We start from the raw sequence: 16418 nt of genomic DNA on the forward strand, positions 1-16418 counted from the left end.
GCCTAATATAAGTATATTTAACCTTCTCCTCATACCACCACCAGAGGAAGTAAACCATCTTCTACCAAGATGAAACAAAGGCTCTGTGACGAGCCTCTTCTAGAAGTCGCACAGCTTTGTGAAAGACTCCGCGGAACCCAAGTCTAACTTTAAACCGTATCAGGCGGGGCACTAAACTCGTGTCTCCGGATCTCCAGACAGTTTTTAAAGAGTATATTCACGACCATTTCTGAACACAAGCTGAGCCTTCACACAAACTGTCACTAGTGAGGCATTACAGATGAAGTCAGCTTGGCCTCTGCTCTTCTCTCATAGAAAGCACCTTGTCTTACCAATGCTCAGTCAGATCTGCTCTTCCTCACAGAAGAAGCCCTCAGACCCTGTCCCAGGGGACCTTTGCTTTCCTATCGTAAATTAAGTTATTTGGCTTTCCACTCACAGCAGATTGGAAATGAAGAAATCAAGTGAGACTGAGCGCTGTCTCAGGTAAGCTTCCCACACTCAACAGAAGTAAAAGATAACCCCGCAGAAGGAAACAAGAACACACAGCTCTGAAAAGCAATCACAGAGGGCTTTTAAAGCATTGCCGGTTGGCATAATTCACCTAGAAATTCTCAGACCATAAAACTCTGTGGCCTCCCAGAAGCTTTTATTTTAAATGCAAGTTAAACATGTTTAAAATTAAATGTCTAAAGTATTATTCATTAACAATAATAAATGCACTGTAATCAGGATATAGTGTATAAGAAAAGAATCTATTTTCAATTTTAAAAAGAAAAGAAAGGGGTTGGGGATTTAGCTCAGCGGTAGAGCGCTTGCCTAGGAAGCGCAAGGCCCTGGGTTCGGTCCCCAGCTCCGGGGGAAAAAAAAAAAAAAAAAAAAAAAAAAGAAAAGAAAAACAGATAATAATAAACCCAGGCTGGAAAGGTGGCTTCTCCGGTAAAGCGCTTGCTGTGCAAGGATGATAACTTGTGTTCAGAACTGCAGCACTCACATAAAGAGCCAGACACAACAGCTCGTGTCTGTAATACCAATGCTGGACGCAAGGCCAGAAGGACACTGGAAGCTCACTGGCCAGCCAGCCTACGGGAGTCTGGAGATCATGTCTAAAACCCATGAGATGGAAAACAGTAGAGGAAGGCACCCATCACCATCCTCTGGCCTCAGCAAGGGCATGCACATGGGCATGAACCACCCAACACACATACACACACACACACACACACACACACACACACACACACACACACACACACACAAAGTGGTAACAACCCCACCACTTCTTAATAAAACAAGCTTTTTTTGAAACAGGGCTAATGACCAGAAGATCTTGCCTCCACCTCCCAAGTGTATATGATTGTGGGAACTGAACCCAGAGGTTCACACGTGCAAGCAAGCACTCTACCCACTGAACTACACTGCCAACCCCAATAAAACATAACTTTAAGGAAAAAATATATCTCCCATAAAAAGAAAAATCATTGAAAACAATGTCATTGTTTTATATCTTTGTGACATGTCTAATAGCTAGCTTAATGAAAGATTCTCTTATGCAGTTTTTATACTTAGCCTGTTAAGACAGGACAAGCTTAAAGGTGGACAACATCCAACCATGCAGGGATGCATTATTGCAAAGGCAAGATGCATTTTAATGACTTTTCAGATAATAATAATTACCCTTTAATAATCTTGTGTGTGTGCACGTGTGTGGGCACAAGCATCCCAGCCAAAGAGGAAGAAGGAGAGGAGGAGGGAAGGGGAGAGGAAGAGAGGAAGAAAGAGGAGACCAGGGACACACATGTGTAGAAGTCAGAGGATGACCTGGGTGAGAGTCCTTGCCTTTGTCTCAGTGTCCTTGTTGCCCACTGTAGTAGACTAGGCTAATTGGTCTGCAAGCTTCTGGGAATTCTCCAGTCTCCACTTCCCATCTCCTGTGAGGGTGCAGGGATCACAGAAGCCCTCTACCACACTGTGCACACTGTGGTGGTTTAAATATGAATGCCCCCACCCCCGAGACTCATGTGTTTGAATGCATGGCCCATAGGGAGGCACTGTTAGGAGGTGTGTCCTTGTTGCAGGAAGTGTGTCACTGGAGGCAGGCTTTACGGTCTCATATGTGCAAGCTATGGCCAGTGTGACACACAGTCTCCTTCTGCTGCCTGTGGATCAAGACATAGAATCCTCGGCTCCTTCAGCACCGTGTCTGCCTGGATGCTGCCATGCTTCCCACCATGATGACAACAGTCTAATCCTCTACAGCTGTAAGCCAGCCCCATTAAACACTTTCTTTTATAAGAGTTGCCTTTGTCATGGTGTCTCTTCACAACCCATGCTCAGCTTTCACCTGAGTTCTGGAGACTCGAACTCAGTCCCTACACATGGCAAGCATTCCACCCACTGAGCCATCTAACTAGCCCCACTGAATAATTTTTAGTACTATAGAAAAAACCAAGATGGTTATTTCTTAAAGGATAGTTGCAATGACCTGAATGCACCCATATTACAATACACGATACCCATAAACCATATTTCCTGACAATTTTGCAGAACAGGATGGTTTCAACATTTACACTTTCTAAAAATATACAGACACGTACATTGTGAACAGGAAAAAGACAAAGGATCACCACCTTCTGGATAACAACCTTTCATGCTTCAAGATGGGACCAGGGGTTACAGAAGCGGGAAAGGCACAGATGAAGCGTCTAACTAAAGGCTGACAGTGAGCACCAGACAAACAGGACAGAAGCGAACACAGTGGCTCTCCTACGGAAACAATACGCTGAGACACCTGCAGGTTACTTAGGAAAGTGGCAGGGCCCTGCAGGCAAGGGTGTGAGGAAAGCATGGCGAGCCTGTGACAGAGTGCGCGGGGGGTCACCCACTGGCTGCAGAACCCTGCATTACCTTGTCTCTCCTCCTCCTCTTCCTCACAGAACTCTGCTAGGGAAAAGGCTTCTTTGAGCTGCTCTAGCTCAAGTCTAGTTGTCTGTAGTTCTTCTCCACTCAGAGAACTAAGGATAGATTTCACCTAAATGGATATGAGACAATTAAAATTTGTAGGAAAAAAAGCTCAAATACAGAAGAGTCCACAGGTCAAATAAAATATGAATTATAAACTAACCAGTCAACACAAGTATTTCTGGATAGGGAAGGGGAAGCAGCATCACACTATATAGCCCAGACTAGTCTTGAACTCTCAACTCTCCTTTCTCAGCCTCCTGAGAACTGGGATTATAGGCTTGTACCACCATGGCTAACTCCATTCCTTAAAAATTTTTAACTTCAGAGCTGGAGAGATGGCTCAGAGGTTAAGAGCACCAGCTGCTCTTCCAGAGGACCTGGGTTCAATTCCTAGCACCCACAGGGCAGTTCACAACTGTCTGTAACTCCGGTCCCAAAGGATCTGATACCCTCACCCAAAAATACATGCAAGCAAAACAACAAAGCACATAAAATAAGAATAAAATATTTAAAAAATTAATTCAAGAATCTAATTTCTACAGAAAGGTTTAGAGAATCTGGACTTTCTAGTATAACAGATATCTGAAAACTATTAGTGCTTAACAGCAGCTTAGAAATAAAAGGAAATGAAATGGTCTTGAACTGGGCTGCAGGGATGGCTCAGAAGCTAAGAGTGCTTGCTCCTCTTCCAGAGGACCTGAGTTCAGATCTTGGCACCCACACCAAGCTGCTCAGTACCACCTAAAACCTCTGGTATCCTCTCCTGGCCTCTATGGATACCTGCAGCATAGGGCATACACACACAAATACCAAAAAATAAAAATCCTTAACCAGGTTTGGATAATGTTTACCCTTAACCCCACCACTCAGGAGGCAGACAGCAGGTCTCAGCAAATCTGAAGCCAGCCTAGTCTACACAGCAAGTTCCAGGCCAGTTAGGGCTACACAGTGAGGTCCTGTCTCAACATAAAACAAATCTTAACACGAAAAAAACAAACAAACAACAACAAAAAGCCCTGAGCCAACTAAAACCCAACAGCTAACTCTATGCAAACTGGCAACTTGTCAGTAAGGGTTTTGGCAGCTAAAGCCAAAAAGACCACAGAAAATAAATAAAATAAATAAATAAAGGCAGGCAGGCAGGCAGACAGACAGACAGACAGACAATGGAAAATGACAAGGGTGTTAAAAGTTCTTATTTAAACCCGCCCTTCCTGTGTAATTAGGACAACCACTCTTGATCCCTCCCATCACTTAGCTCACAGGCTGGTTTGTGCTTGCTGTGTAGGGCACTTCCAAACTCTCAAGCCTCCACCAAAACCACCTCACCTTCCAAGTGCACAACAGAGGAGCAGTTGCAGCATCCCTTTCGTACAAAGACTGCTTCAGGAGGGGTTTGGGGTTGGAGTACCTTTATTTCACTTTCTCGGGAAAGCATCTCCAGAGCTTCTAGATGTGAAAGGCCTTGAAACTCATCAAAGAGTAGCCCATAATGAGTTTTCTTGTCTGTTTCCATGGTTACTTCATTGGAAGGCCACTGCTCTTCTTTATCCTTTGCCTCTCGTAAAACCTAAAAAGAGATTGAAGCGTTGTACTGCACCAAGTAATGAGAGCTCAAGAGTGCGTTAACAGAGCAAAAGGGAGCACAGCTGCTCAGGCTCCATTCAGAGCACAGCCCCATCAATCCTGGCATCACAGGCAAAATCCAAGAAGCTTGGGACAGCGGGAATAAGTTATCCCACAGCATCTGATGCTAGACAGTGTAAATAACATCCAAGACCCCAGGTGCTGTTCTGCGGGGGGTTTAAACACTAATCTAACAGCTCTGGCAGGGCTTAGCATTTCTCTGCTGACAGAAGGCTGCTCAAAAGGGAAACGCAGGAACAGCTAGAACTCCTCTATGCACTGGAGCTCGCTACCCATCCCACAACCCCAAAGGATCCCAAAGAAAATAACACTAACAAGGTTTCCAAGTTAACATCAGCAAAAATCAAATCAAAACACAAACAGGGAGTGCACAGGTGAAGGAAACAGAACCTGTGACAGTGTAGAATTCCGGATCATCAGGCCCTTGGTTCTTTTAAATCCAGGATCCCCTTCTGCTATGACATCCATTGTCTTCTTCCCAATGAATTCCAAGGCATCCAAACCTCCACTGATAACGCTCTTGCCCTAAGAAAGCCAAAAAATTCCATTAAAACAAATTTCTGCAAAATTCCATTACAACTAATTGACGGTTTAGGAATGGCTATAGAGTATGGGGCTGCTGATACAGGCCTGCAGTCCCAACTACTCAGGAAGCTGAGGGAGGAAATCATCCAGGTACAGCAAAAGCATATCCAGTAAACTCCAGGCCTGTTTGGGCAAACGGTAAGAACCCTCCTCAAAATAAAGGTAAAAGGCAGCTGGGGATGTATTACCAGTTTAGTGGCAGTGCATTTGTCTGGCATGTGTGAGGCCTTAAACTCAATCCCAGCACCAGGAGGAAGAAGAAGAAGCAGCACCCAACAATACCAAGCACTAAGCAGCCTAAAGAGCAGCTAAAGCAAGTACATGCTGCTCACCCAAATGCACACAAAAAGAACCGTTCAGGGAACCTAAGAGTCTGTACCTGCTGCAGCTGCCTTACCCAGAGTCTTAGAGTTCCCATTGCTGTAAGCAGACACCATGACCAAGGCAACTCTTATAAAGGACAACATTTAATTGGGGCTGGCTTATAGGTTCTGAGATTCCTTCCATTATCATCAAAGCAGGAAGCATGGCAGCATCCAGAAAGGCAGGGCGCTAGAGAAGGAGCTGAGAGTTCTACATCTCAATCAGAAGGCAGCAAGGAGAAGACTGTCTCCCATGTGGATAAGAAAAAGGTCTCAAAGCCTACAATGACACACCTCCTGCAACAAGGCCACACCTCCTCCAACAAGGCCACACCTCCTCCAATAAGGCCACACCTCCTACCAGTGCAGCTCCCTGGGCCAACACATACCCAGGAAATGCATAGAGATGGACTAGACGACATGTCGAGAGTGTGCAATGCAACACTCTGTAAGAGATTATACTGGAAACAGAATTGGTATTTACTAACTGTGGGGTTAAGGTGACCAAGTCACGCTAAGAATACAGCAAAGCTGCAACATGGACGCATCAAGACACGATATGTGAAAACTGGATGGACATCTACGGCTCCATTTATACAAAGCTGAAGAGCAGGTCCAAACTCACTCAGGACAGAACAAGTCCCAGTGGTGGCTGCTAGCTAAGCTGGGGAAAGAACACAAGCCTCAAGATGGGAAAGCAATGGACCCACAGGTTTCTTACCGTGGTTGAAAATTAGAATGCTATGAAAATTCAACTAAATATATGGCATCACATTCTATATTGCATGCCCTATTTCAAAAAGTTAAAGATCCTGTCTCAAACCAAAAAAGTTTAAAGTAAAAAAAAACAAACTAAAAATACTAGCCACCTTCCCTCATATAGGAAAGACCTTAAGAGCCCTATCGTTTTTCAAACATTCTCATCATCTAAAATTTAGCAAGTGTTCATTTAAAAAGATCACATGTCCCTTCTGCTTAAAAGATGAAGATATAAGAGAAATAACTTTTTAAAGATTTATTTTGCATATGTGAGTGCTCTGTTCTCAAGCACACAAGAAGAGGGAATCAGATCCCATGACAGATGGTTGTGAGCCACTATGTAGTTGCTGGGAATTGGAACTCAGGACCTTTGGAAGAGCAGTTAGTGCTCTTAACTGCTGAGTCATCTCTCCAGCCCCAAGAAATAACTTTGTAAAGCAGAAACACTTCCTAAGGACACAAAGCTAAGACTTGCTAGTCCCTAAGATAATCTGTCACTCTACGGTTCACAATCCACTTGTCTGGCTCAAGGACACAGCCCATCATGACAGCACAGGCCCCTACACCTTTTCTTACCGTGCTCTGCACAGCTGTTGAGATGGTCGAGAGCATCCCGAATGGCCCAGACACTAGTAAGCTTCCATTCTCACTGGCACTTGTTTCTCCTAAAACAGAGAAGGTATATAAACATGAAAGAAAGGATCATTCATTGCTTTAACAACAAATATGTGGTTTTTAAAAAGTCAGACACTGGGGCTGGAGAGATGGCTCAGTGGTTAAGAGCACTGACTGCTCTTCCAGAGTTTCTCAGTTCAATTCCCAGCAACCACATGGTGGCTCACAACCATCTGTAATGGGATCTTTGTGCCCTCTTCTGGTGTATCTGAGTCCTCGTCTGTGTGACCATGTATTCATATACATAAAATAAAATCTTAAAAAAAAAAAATTAGACACTTTTTCTCCACACAAGGCCTCAGGCCTTTCTGTATTTATTTTAAATCATTTGTTATGTTACAATAAAAGATAAGGTAGACAGTTTTCTTTTTCATTCACTTCATTTCAATAATAAAAAAGTTTGTCTCAAACAAACTAAAGACTGATATGAAATCAGACTGTATAATGAGTGATCTCATAGACACAAACTTCTAGGTAAGGGGAAACCATAGAAAACAGGCAAGTGACTGACCAGGGATAAAAGTTACATGAACCTTTTTGGTCATTAAAACATTCTTATAATCCATGAGATCCAGGGGAGTACAGATCACGGCGTTCTATTGACTATGCCGCATAAACGTAAGTACCTCTGCAAACATCCAAATATAAACTGCACAGCTAACAGTGAACCGCAGGTCACTGCCGTAGAAAGTGGTGCTCAATGGTTGTCATCAAACAGACCCGCATCATGGTGTCCATGTCCCACAAACAATCTACTCCATCTTATTAACTTAACCCTGTAGAAGTCAACTTTGGGGCAAAGGCGTTGTGAAAATGTGTTCATGTGTGTAGTACACATGTAAGTCATGTATGTGTGTGCATGTGGAAGCCAGCGGTTAACCTGGGATGCTCTTTAGGAAAGCCTGTTTTCTGAAAGTCTCTCTCACTGGGGCCTGGGGCTCACTGATTAAGCTAGGCTAGGTGACCATCGAGCCCCATACAGTGTCTTCTCTGTCCCTTTCGAACAGTAGTATTACAGCTCTTCTTACACGGGTTCTGGGGGTCAGGGACTCAGGCTGTAGCACGCATGCAGTTCAGACTGAGCGACCACATAATCTGAGTGCCCAGTCTGAGACACCCTCTTGGAGGACCGCTTCTGTTTCCAGCTACAATGTACTAACTGCTCTTGGACTCGCCCTCCTACTATGACAGCTATAAAACTAGACAAGAGGGAAGAGATGACTTCAGAGTCAGACAAGGAGATTTTGGTCCAACAGAAAGGAGAAACAAAATGACTCCTGGGACTGAATTGGCTTGCTATTCAGAAGAACTTTCAAACTACAGGGAGGGAAGGGCAGAGATGAGAGACAGTAGGAGCTAAGGGGACTCTGTCACCCCAGAATTCTAAGGTTCTACAGAAACACACACGCTGAGTGCCTCGCTATGACTGCTGCTCTGCAGGGAATTCAGTACACAGGCACAGGAGACTCCACAGGCTGGGAAAGAAACTGCCTTGGAGCAGTGAGCTAAACAACCTTCAGAGCTCGCACTAGGCTAAGACGCCTGGCTTCCACCCTACCGAGTGGACTCATTAAGTACCTGGGAAATGGATGGAGCCCACAGAAGAGCCAAGCCTTAAGCAAACCCTTGAGTAAAGGCTACTCCAGATTCAGCCTGAGCAAGCACACTAACATTTTTGGTTTTGTTTTGAGATAGGTCTCAGGTTCTCTATCCTTCTGCCTCCATTTCCTGACTGCTGGAATAACTGCTTAGAAACATTAAAAGATTCATTTAAGCCACACACACCATAACTACCTGCAAACGAAAGGAAAGCAAAGATGAGATGGTCCTCTAAAGAAACACAGATCCCTAAAAGATGACCAAAGCAGCCTGGAGATGGTGGCACAAGCCTTCAATCCCAGCACTCAGGAGGCAGAGGCAGGCAGACTCTTGAGTTCGAGGCCAGCCTGGTTGGAAAGGACTTCTTACCAAAAGTAGTCTATTCTAATTAGGCAAAGTTCTATCATTCTTACTGAACTACAATCTAAGCCCATGGACTTCCACTGAGTAGAATTACTGTCACGCCTTGAGTCTGAGCCCTACTCTGCATTCTCATCTTCAGAGACATAAAAAGAACCAGCACCCACTAACACTCCTGTCCTCACATTTTCACACTCACTATAACACTTTCACTTGTAAGACATTAATTAACTCTATGGCTATTCCACCAGGGAGCTCACCATGAAGGACTTTAGTTTTTCAATGCATGTCTTGGCCCATGGCCCTGGGTAGTTGATAGCCTCCAGTATGAAGATGACACAGTTTACATCTAATGCCACTTCTAACTCCCAAACCCAGGCTTCTCTTACTTATACTTATGGCCACTACAGCATCAGCATAAGACCCAGTTTTTTTTAGATGTACTTTTACTTATGTGTGAGTCTGTGTGAGTAGATGCTATGTGTGTGCAGGTGCTCTGAAATCCAGAAGAAGGGATCAGATCCCCTGGAGTTGAAATTATAGCTGAGCTGACTAATACAAGTGCTGGAAACCAAACTTCAGTCCTCAGGAGAGAGGGGAAAAACTCTTGGGGTTGAGTCACCTCTGTAGCCCCAAGAGCTATTTCAGAATTATGCTAGGAACTGCTGAAGAAGAAACTGACTCTCTTCCCAGGGAGAGATGGTAGGGGAAAGTCACTTCCTTTCTACTTCATTCCTGGCCTTGAGCACATTCAGTTATAGTATCATGTGATGAGCCGTAGAAAGCATAAGGAAAGCCAGGTGTAAGCTCTGAGCTGTGATCCCAGCACCTGAAGGACTAAGGCAAGAGGACTGCGTGACTTCAAAGCCAACCAGGGTAAGAAGGCAAGAGGAAAGGGCTGGGGAGAGAATAGGGAGGAAGAAAGAGAGAAGGGGAAGAGGAGAAGAGAAGACAGATAGGAAGAGGAGGGGAGGAGAGGAAAGGTTGTCAATACAAACAGTGCCTCAAATTCACACACATAGCCTGTGGGGCCATATCTGTGTAATGTGAGCTTGTCTCTTGGCTGTATCTACACTGCAGTCAAGTGACCTAACTTTATGCCAATCTAATTCTCACTCCAAGGAATTCATAAGTGGGAACAACTGGAGCCAGATAGTTTCTGATATCATGTGTGCCAGAGCTCTATCAAGGTGGAGCTGGAGGAGACCAAAAGGGAGCCAGGTGGCTTCATGGGAGATGAGAGAAAGAAGCAAAGAATAGACTGGAGAGATGGCTCAGTGGTTAAGAGCGCTGGCTGCTCTGCCAGAGGTCCTGAGTTCAATTCCCAGCAACCACATGGTAGCTCACAACCATCTGTAATGGGATCTGATGCCCTCTTCTGGTGTGTCTGAAGACAGTAACAATGCATTTACATATATAAAATAAATACATATTTTTTTAAACAAAGAAAAAAGCAAAGAAAACAACAGTGAGAAATAGTATGGCCCCTAAGGGATAGAAAAGTAAGCCTGGCCTTAAAACTCTCCTGGTCCCTAGTGGTAACTGTGTCCTTTGGGTATGAGTGACTGTAGGTTTCCCTCTGATCCAGACAAACCAGAACAGAACTTCTTCTTCATACAAAAACCCAAATGAAAACAAACCAGCTAGCACACTACGATCATTCTGTCCAGCCACGACAAACTCAGACTGGGCTAACTCTACTGATGGGAAACCTAACTATGACAGACACAACGGCGAGCTCTTCTCAAAGGCCATGCTCGAGGCCTTGCTGCTGAGTGTTTACCAGCCTCTGAGCCACTTCATCCATGCAAAAGTGCAGTGAAGAGGCACATGCATGGCAGTGGGAGACACAGCTGGAGTTCAATGTCCCAGACCCTCTTCCTCACAGTCTCAAGATGCCCTAAGTGTCAGGTACTGACTTAGTATTATCACCAAGTGCCAGTGCCAAAAATGAACTTAACTGTCAGTTCCAACCGAAACCCCAAGCACATATACTGACCTGCTGCTTGCTTGACTTCAGCTGAAATTTCAGTGGGGCTAGGAATCCCAAGAGAAGTCTCTGCCTTCTCAATGACATTTGAAATACCTTGTCCTAACGAGAAAAACAATTAGCATTCATGTGCTGTGTGTTGTTACTAAAACTGAAGAAACAAATAAAAATAATAATAAAATATGCTTATTTCTAAAATCATGGTCACAAGACATTATTTTCATGATAACCCATCCTTGTCATCATCTCCTTACCAAGCCCAAAAACAAAACAAAAATCCCACCGACTTATCACTAAAAAGTTGGCTTAAATGAATCCCTAGACTTCAGCTTACTAGTAGAGCACGGCATAAACCCCAGTGCACGCACAAAGTAAGGAAATGACCCACGGTCTTACCTACTGTAGCTACTGTAGCTGAGGCTGAGGAGAGTAGAGACTTGCCCCAACTGCCCCAGTAGCCCCATCCAGTCTGAGATGCATCTTTAGAAGCAGTCTCCTGCTGTTTTCCGGTGAGAGAAGGAACAAGACAAAAGAAAACAGAAAGTTAGAGGAGGCTCAGAAGTACACAGACCAAGGATCTAATCATGAGAGAAGCATGGGTTGGCAAATTCATGCCTTGTGTCAATCCTGCTGGGCTGACAGATGAAAGCCAGCAGCACATAAATACCCTGCAGCAAATGCAATCCCTGATAAAGGTGCTGCTGCGTCAAAGAGCGACATGTTATAGCTGTAAGAAGAAGGGAACGCCACTGTAAATTAGTACTGCTCCCACATCCCTTCTAAGACTTGTATGTTTAAATCCCCAAATTTTAATATAGGCTACGTTGGCCCCAGCCTGTGTAACCTGAGCAGGAAGTTCAGAGGCCTCCAGGTCACTGGAAGGTCTGGTCTCTGGTCTTTTCCGGGTGGACACTGCAGGCTGACATTTATTCTCTGGCTTCTCTACTGGCTCGCAGTTCTCATCTTTAAGGATCGAGGCTGCTTCGGTCACCGCTGGAGTCTCTGTAGCATCCTTATCTGCCATGACTGCAGCATCACCTGCTAAAACAAAAGCCCGACAAGAATCTACTGATGCCGGTTTCTTTAGTACAAACTATTTGCCTAGTGTTTTTGAGACTTTCAGATTCATATGCTACTACGACAACACAAAGAGATCTACCTCCACCCAGCTCCCCATCAGAAGCTGACATGGCTGAAATTCACCAGTGTCCTCCCAACTCTACTGTTCTTACATGCGCCTTTATGTGTACATTAGTTACGTAAAACGTTACCACAGTCACAGCCGTCCCTTGGTTTCTGCAGGGAACTGGCTGCAAGAACCCTGCAGACAACAAAATCTCGGTGGCCACATCCCTTCTATAAAACGGACAGCGTGTGCGTATCATCAGGAGCATCCTCACAGTTTCATGACCTCTACTTCATTTGTAATGTCTAACGCCATATTTGACACTTTGCAATGGACTTAAAACACTCTTGGGAACAATGACAAGTCTGCACAGGTTTAGGACAGATGAAACTTTTCCAACTGTTTTCTCCTTATGATTAGTTAAATCCACAAATGCTGATTCCCAGACACAGAGGGTCAACTACTTAACTCTATTGAGCACCAGTGGCAGGTAAGGCACAAATCAATCCGAAGGATACCTGGGCCATCCTCTCTGTAGCTAGACATTTCCCACATCCCTTTCAACCTATAGCAACCAACCACTGATCTGTTCTCTGACACTGACATTTTCAAGTCATATACACTGAAGTATACAGATTATCCTTGGAGTGACTTTTTTCATTCAGCTTAAGTCCCTCTGTTCTGCTATGGTTGCATCAAAAGTCCCTTTCAATTTCTCAATAATTTCATTGTGGATGGGTGGGTGGGTGGGTGGGTGGGTGGGTGGATGGATGGATGGAGATAGATGATAGAAGATAGATTGATAGAAGATATATGCATGCATGCATGCATACATACATACATACATACATACATACATACATCACAAGGTATTTGCCCATTCAAGGTAATCTGCAGTTTCCAATATGAGGCTGTTATACAAACTAAAACAACTTTCAAAGTTCACGTACAGGTATTTATGTGAACATAAGCTTTTTCTCTGGGATAAATGACTAAGACTATATTAATAATATGGGTCATAATAAGCCCATGCTTATTTTTATATGTAACTGTCATCTTTTCCAGAGTAGTACAAATAACCAAAAATGTCTGCATTCTGGCCAGGTTCCCCCACTACCACCACCTTGAGCCATTTTTCTAAGTATGTGGTGGCGGTGCACTGTGGCTTCTGTTTCAGTTCCTCGAGACTAACGACACTTGACACCTTTTCAGGGGCGTATCTGCCATCTGAATAGTCTCTTCAGAGAAACAGCTAGCTGCATCCTTGCACGCTTTGCTTAGGTTGCTGTGTTGTTTTCTGTTGAGTTTTTAAAGCACTTGATGTTCTAGGTTCAGTCTTGTCCCAGTGTAAAACTTATCTTCATTGTCTTATTCTGTTTTGCCTTTTGAGATAAGATCTCCCTCCTTGCTGAACACTAGCTTATGGCAATCCTCCTGCCTCAGGCTTCCAAGTGCTGGAATTACAGACATGAGTCACCACACCTGTCTTTTTATTATTTCCATGGGGTCTTTCACCAAGGAAGGTTTTCATTTTTGATGAAGCCTGTTTATCAATCTTTCCTTTCACTAGACTGTCCTTCAAAGATTGTATCATTAAGCATTCATTCTTACTTCAATTTTTTCCAGAGGCTGTTTAAACCATGTCAGATCAGCGTTCTACTTTTTAATATTCTTTGTAAATATTCCTAATGCTGTTTTGATAGTTGGGCCATCTGATGTAACCAAAGCATCTGAATTCCATTTTTTTTTTTATTTCATTTACTCTGCTATGCCAGGATCAAACCCAGGACCTCATTCATGCTAAGCAAGCTCTACCACCTAAATACATCCACTGGTCCCTCAGGTCAGCTTTGGAATAGCAATATTATCCAACTCAATCCCTTCCGAGAATACAGCTCTTTGGCAATTAAAGCCAACATGTCACTGGTACTTACACTAAGAGAAATACTAGTTTACAGAATAACCAGCTGTCATCAATGAACACACATGCACATATACAACATACACACCAGGTATGCTGACGTATGCACTAAGTGAGGGATAAATCCAACTCAAGCAATCATGCTTCTAATGTAAAAAAAAAAATTTTTTTTTTTACAAGAAAGGCGGACGGGGTATAGCACAATAATTGAAGCACGTGCAAAGAATACTGCATGCTGATTGGCCTTCAGTCCCAGCACTTAGGAGGCAAAGGAAGACCTCTGAGATTTCAAGGCCAGCATGATCTACACAGCGGGTCTTAGAACAGACAGAGCTGCATAGTGAGACTGTCTCAACACGCACACACGCGCGCGCGCGCACACGCACACACACACACACACACACACACACACACCCTGAAACGTAAAGAACAAAGAAGGCAGCATAAAGCATAAGCATCAGAGAATGATTCCTAAAGTATATCTAGAGACGTGGTCACAAACTAGAAATCTGTTAGCTAACCAAAGCCTATAGGTGTTTTTAATTAGTCCACACCGTTTAAACCTTTTTTCAACTGGTTGCTAACATTTAAGGTCTCATCTTCCATAGAAAGAAATAGACGTTTCCAGGTCCCCTTGTAAAAGGCAATGCCACAGGGGCATCTGAGTAGATAAGACCTGTCTGGTGGCAAATGGCCGCCGTTGAATCCTTTTGCATGAGAACAGTATTCTCTCACACTCTACTATCTCCAAATTCCTATTACCCTTTTATAGTAATTCAATCAGACCCTGCACGCATCTGTGTTTGTAAAGTCTACCTTAAAGATGTTTAAGATGTTAAGGAATGAAAATGCCAATGAAATTAAAAAAAAAAATTAAGGGTGTGATGGTGAATCTCAGTTGCCAAACTGATAACCCTAGAACCACCAGAGAGTCCTCTGGGCACATCTGTGGAGATTGTCTTGATGAGGTTAACAGATGCAGGAAGACCCATCTACTGTGGGTGGCACAAGTCCATAGGCTGGAATTCCCAAAGGTAGAGAAAGGAGAAAGCTAGCTGATGGCAAACAGCCCCTGCTCTCTGCTCCTAGGCTGTGGATGCAATGTGACCCACTTCCTATGTGGCCTTCCTGCCACTGTGGACAAGTGAACTGTGACTCAGAATACGCTTTCCTTGTTTTTGTCTGAGTATCTTATCACAGTAACAGGAAAGTAACTATAAACAAAGGGTATGGAAACAACACAGAAGAAAGGTCAGCAGCCCACGAAGAGTCACCTAGAGTAATGACCATATTAGGCAAGGTCACAGGCTAGAAAGGTGGCTTAAGACCGTGTCGCCTAAACTATGTGGATACATGATATCCACATATTAAACTGTCCCAAAAACTCATGGAGGAAAAAAACCCATATACAAGTACCAACTGCCATGCAAACCAAATCAGAAAAATAACTCATTCACTTATTCATGATCAGAAAATAACTCATTCACTTATTCATGATCAGAAAATAACTTATTCATGATCAGAAAAATAACTCATTTACTTATTCGTGATCAGAAAAATAGAACCTTTTGCATATGTACCCCGCTCTGGAGGCAGAGATGATATGTAAGGCAATTTCTGCCCCAGTCAGTCCAAAGGCTGATCTAACAAAAAGACACCAACATGCTTGCACAAAGTTCAGAAGGTGTTCTTGTAGCTGTGTAAAAACTGTTTTAGAACTCCCTTTTTCTTCTTTCTCCGAGTTACAACCTACAATAAACGGCCCATCGATGAGCTCGATGTAGGCAAATCGAGCATACGTATTGCATAAGTTCGTTTAAATGTTATGAAACTAGACCATTCCAATTAGTAAACTCTGGTTATCACTATTACTTCACTTGCACAACGAAGATTTTAATGAGCATCGAGGCCTTGCCAAGCGTTTAGGCTGAGCCAGGAGACAAGATTTGTTTGTGTGGTGATGACCCTCTCCACCGTTCCTGTAAGTTAAGATTAAACACATACCAGACATACGGAATTGTACTATTTAATGTTTTCTGGGTAGTCTGGGGCAAATGGGTTTTCCTGATTGGAGGAGAAGGATCCAGGTGACTGGAGAATTCGAACGAGGCGCCTCACAGTCGAGACACACATAAGCCCAAAGCACACGCGTTCCCACCGCTTTTACCCTGAGACAGGCGGTGCGACTGGCACGGCTGACTAGCTGAGAGCCCGGCCTGGGGTCAGCGCTGCAGCCTGTCCGTGCGGCGAGGAACCCCGGCTGCAAGCAGCGGCGGACTCCCGGGCTAACGTGGCCGGTCTCCCGTCTCCGCACGTCCACACGCAGGTCCCACCCCCAGGCCTGAGGTAAACAAGCTCTCGAGCCCCTTAGGCCTGCAAGACCATCTAACATAGCCGGAAGTGCTGCAGCCCCTCAACCCGTGACCCCGG

The 16418-nt window shown here is 44.1% G+C and overlaps 1 protein-coding gene across 11 annotated transcripts in view; it reads right to left on the minus strand.

Annotated features, from left to right (window-relative positions):
* The window catches only part of Fam114a2 (family with sequence similarity 114, member A2), a 35013-nt gene that overhangs the window by 18417 nt on the left and 178 nt on the right, over nucleotides 1–16418 (minus strand). For 3 of the 11 annotated variants that reach the window (NM_001402011.1, NM_001402010.1, XM_056984663.2), the window contains exons 2-8: nucleotides 11786–11979; nucleotides 11338–11440; nucleotides 10951–11043; nucleotides 6894–6982; nucleotides 5002–5136; nucleotides 4376–4534; nucleotides 2908–3031 (exon numbers count right to left, since the gene is read on the minus strand). In NM_001402011.1, coding sequence (NP_001388940.1) covers nucleotides 2908–3031; nucleotides 4376–4534; nucleotides 5002–5136; nucleotides 6894–6982; nucleotides 10951–11043; nucleotides 11338–11440; nucleotides 11786–11965 — 883 coding nt within the window. In that variant the 5' untranslated portion in view covers nucleotides 11966–11979. Of the gene's footprint in view, nucleotides 1–2907; nucleotides 3032–4375; nucleotides 4535–5001; nucleotides 5137–6893; nucleotides 6983–10950; nucleotides 11044–11337; nucleotides 11441–11785; nucleotides 11983–16155; nucleotides 16293–16418 lie in introns of those variants that run through there. The other 8 variants (XM_056984661.2, XM_056984662.2, XM_056984665.2 and 5 more) reach the window with 4 other exon arrangements.

This window comes from Rattus norvegicus, chromosome 10 (genome assembly GCF_036323735.1).
Source record: "Rattus norvegicus strain BN/NHsdMcwi chromosome 10, GRCr8, whole genome shotgun sequence".
Taxonomy (NCBI): domain Eukaryota; kingdom Metazoa; phylum Chordata; class Mammalia; order Rodentia; family Muridae; genus Rattus; species Rattus norvegicus.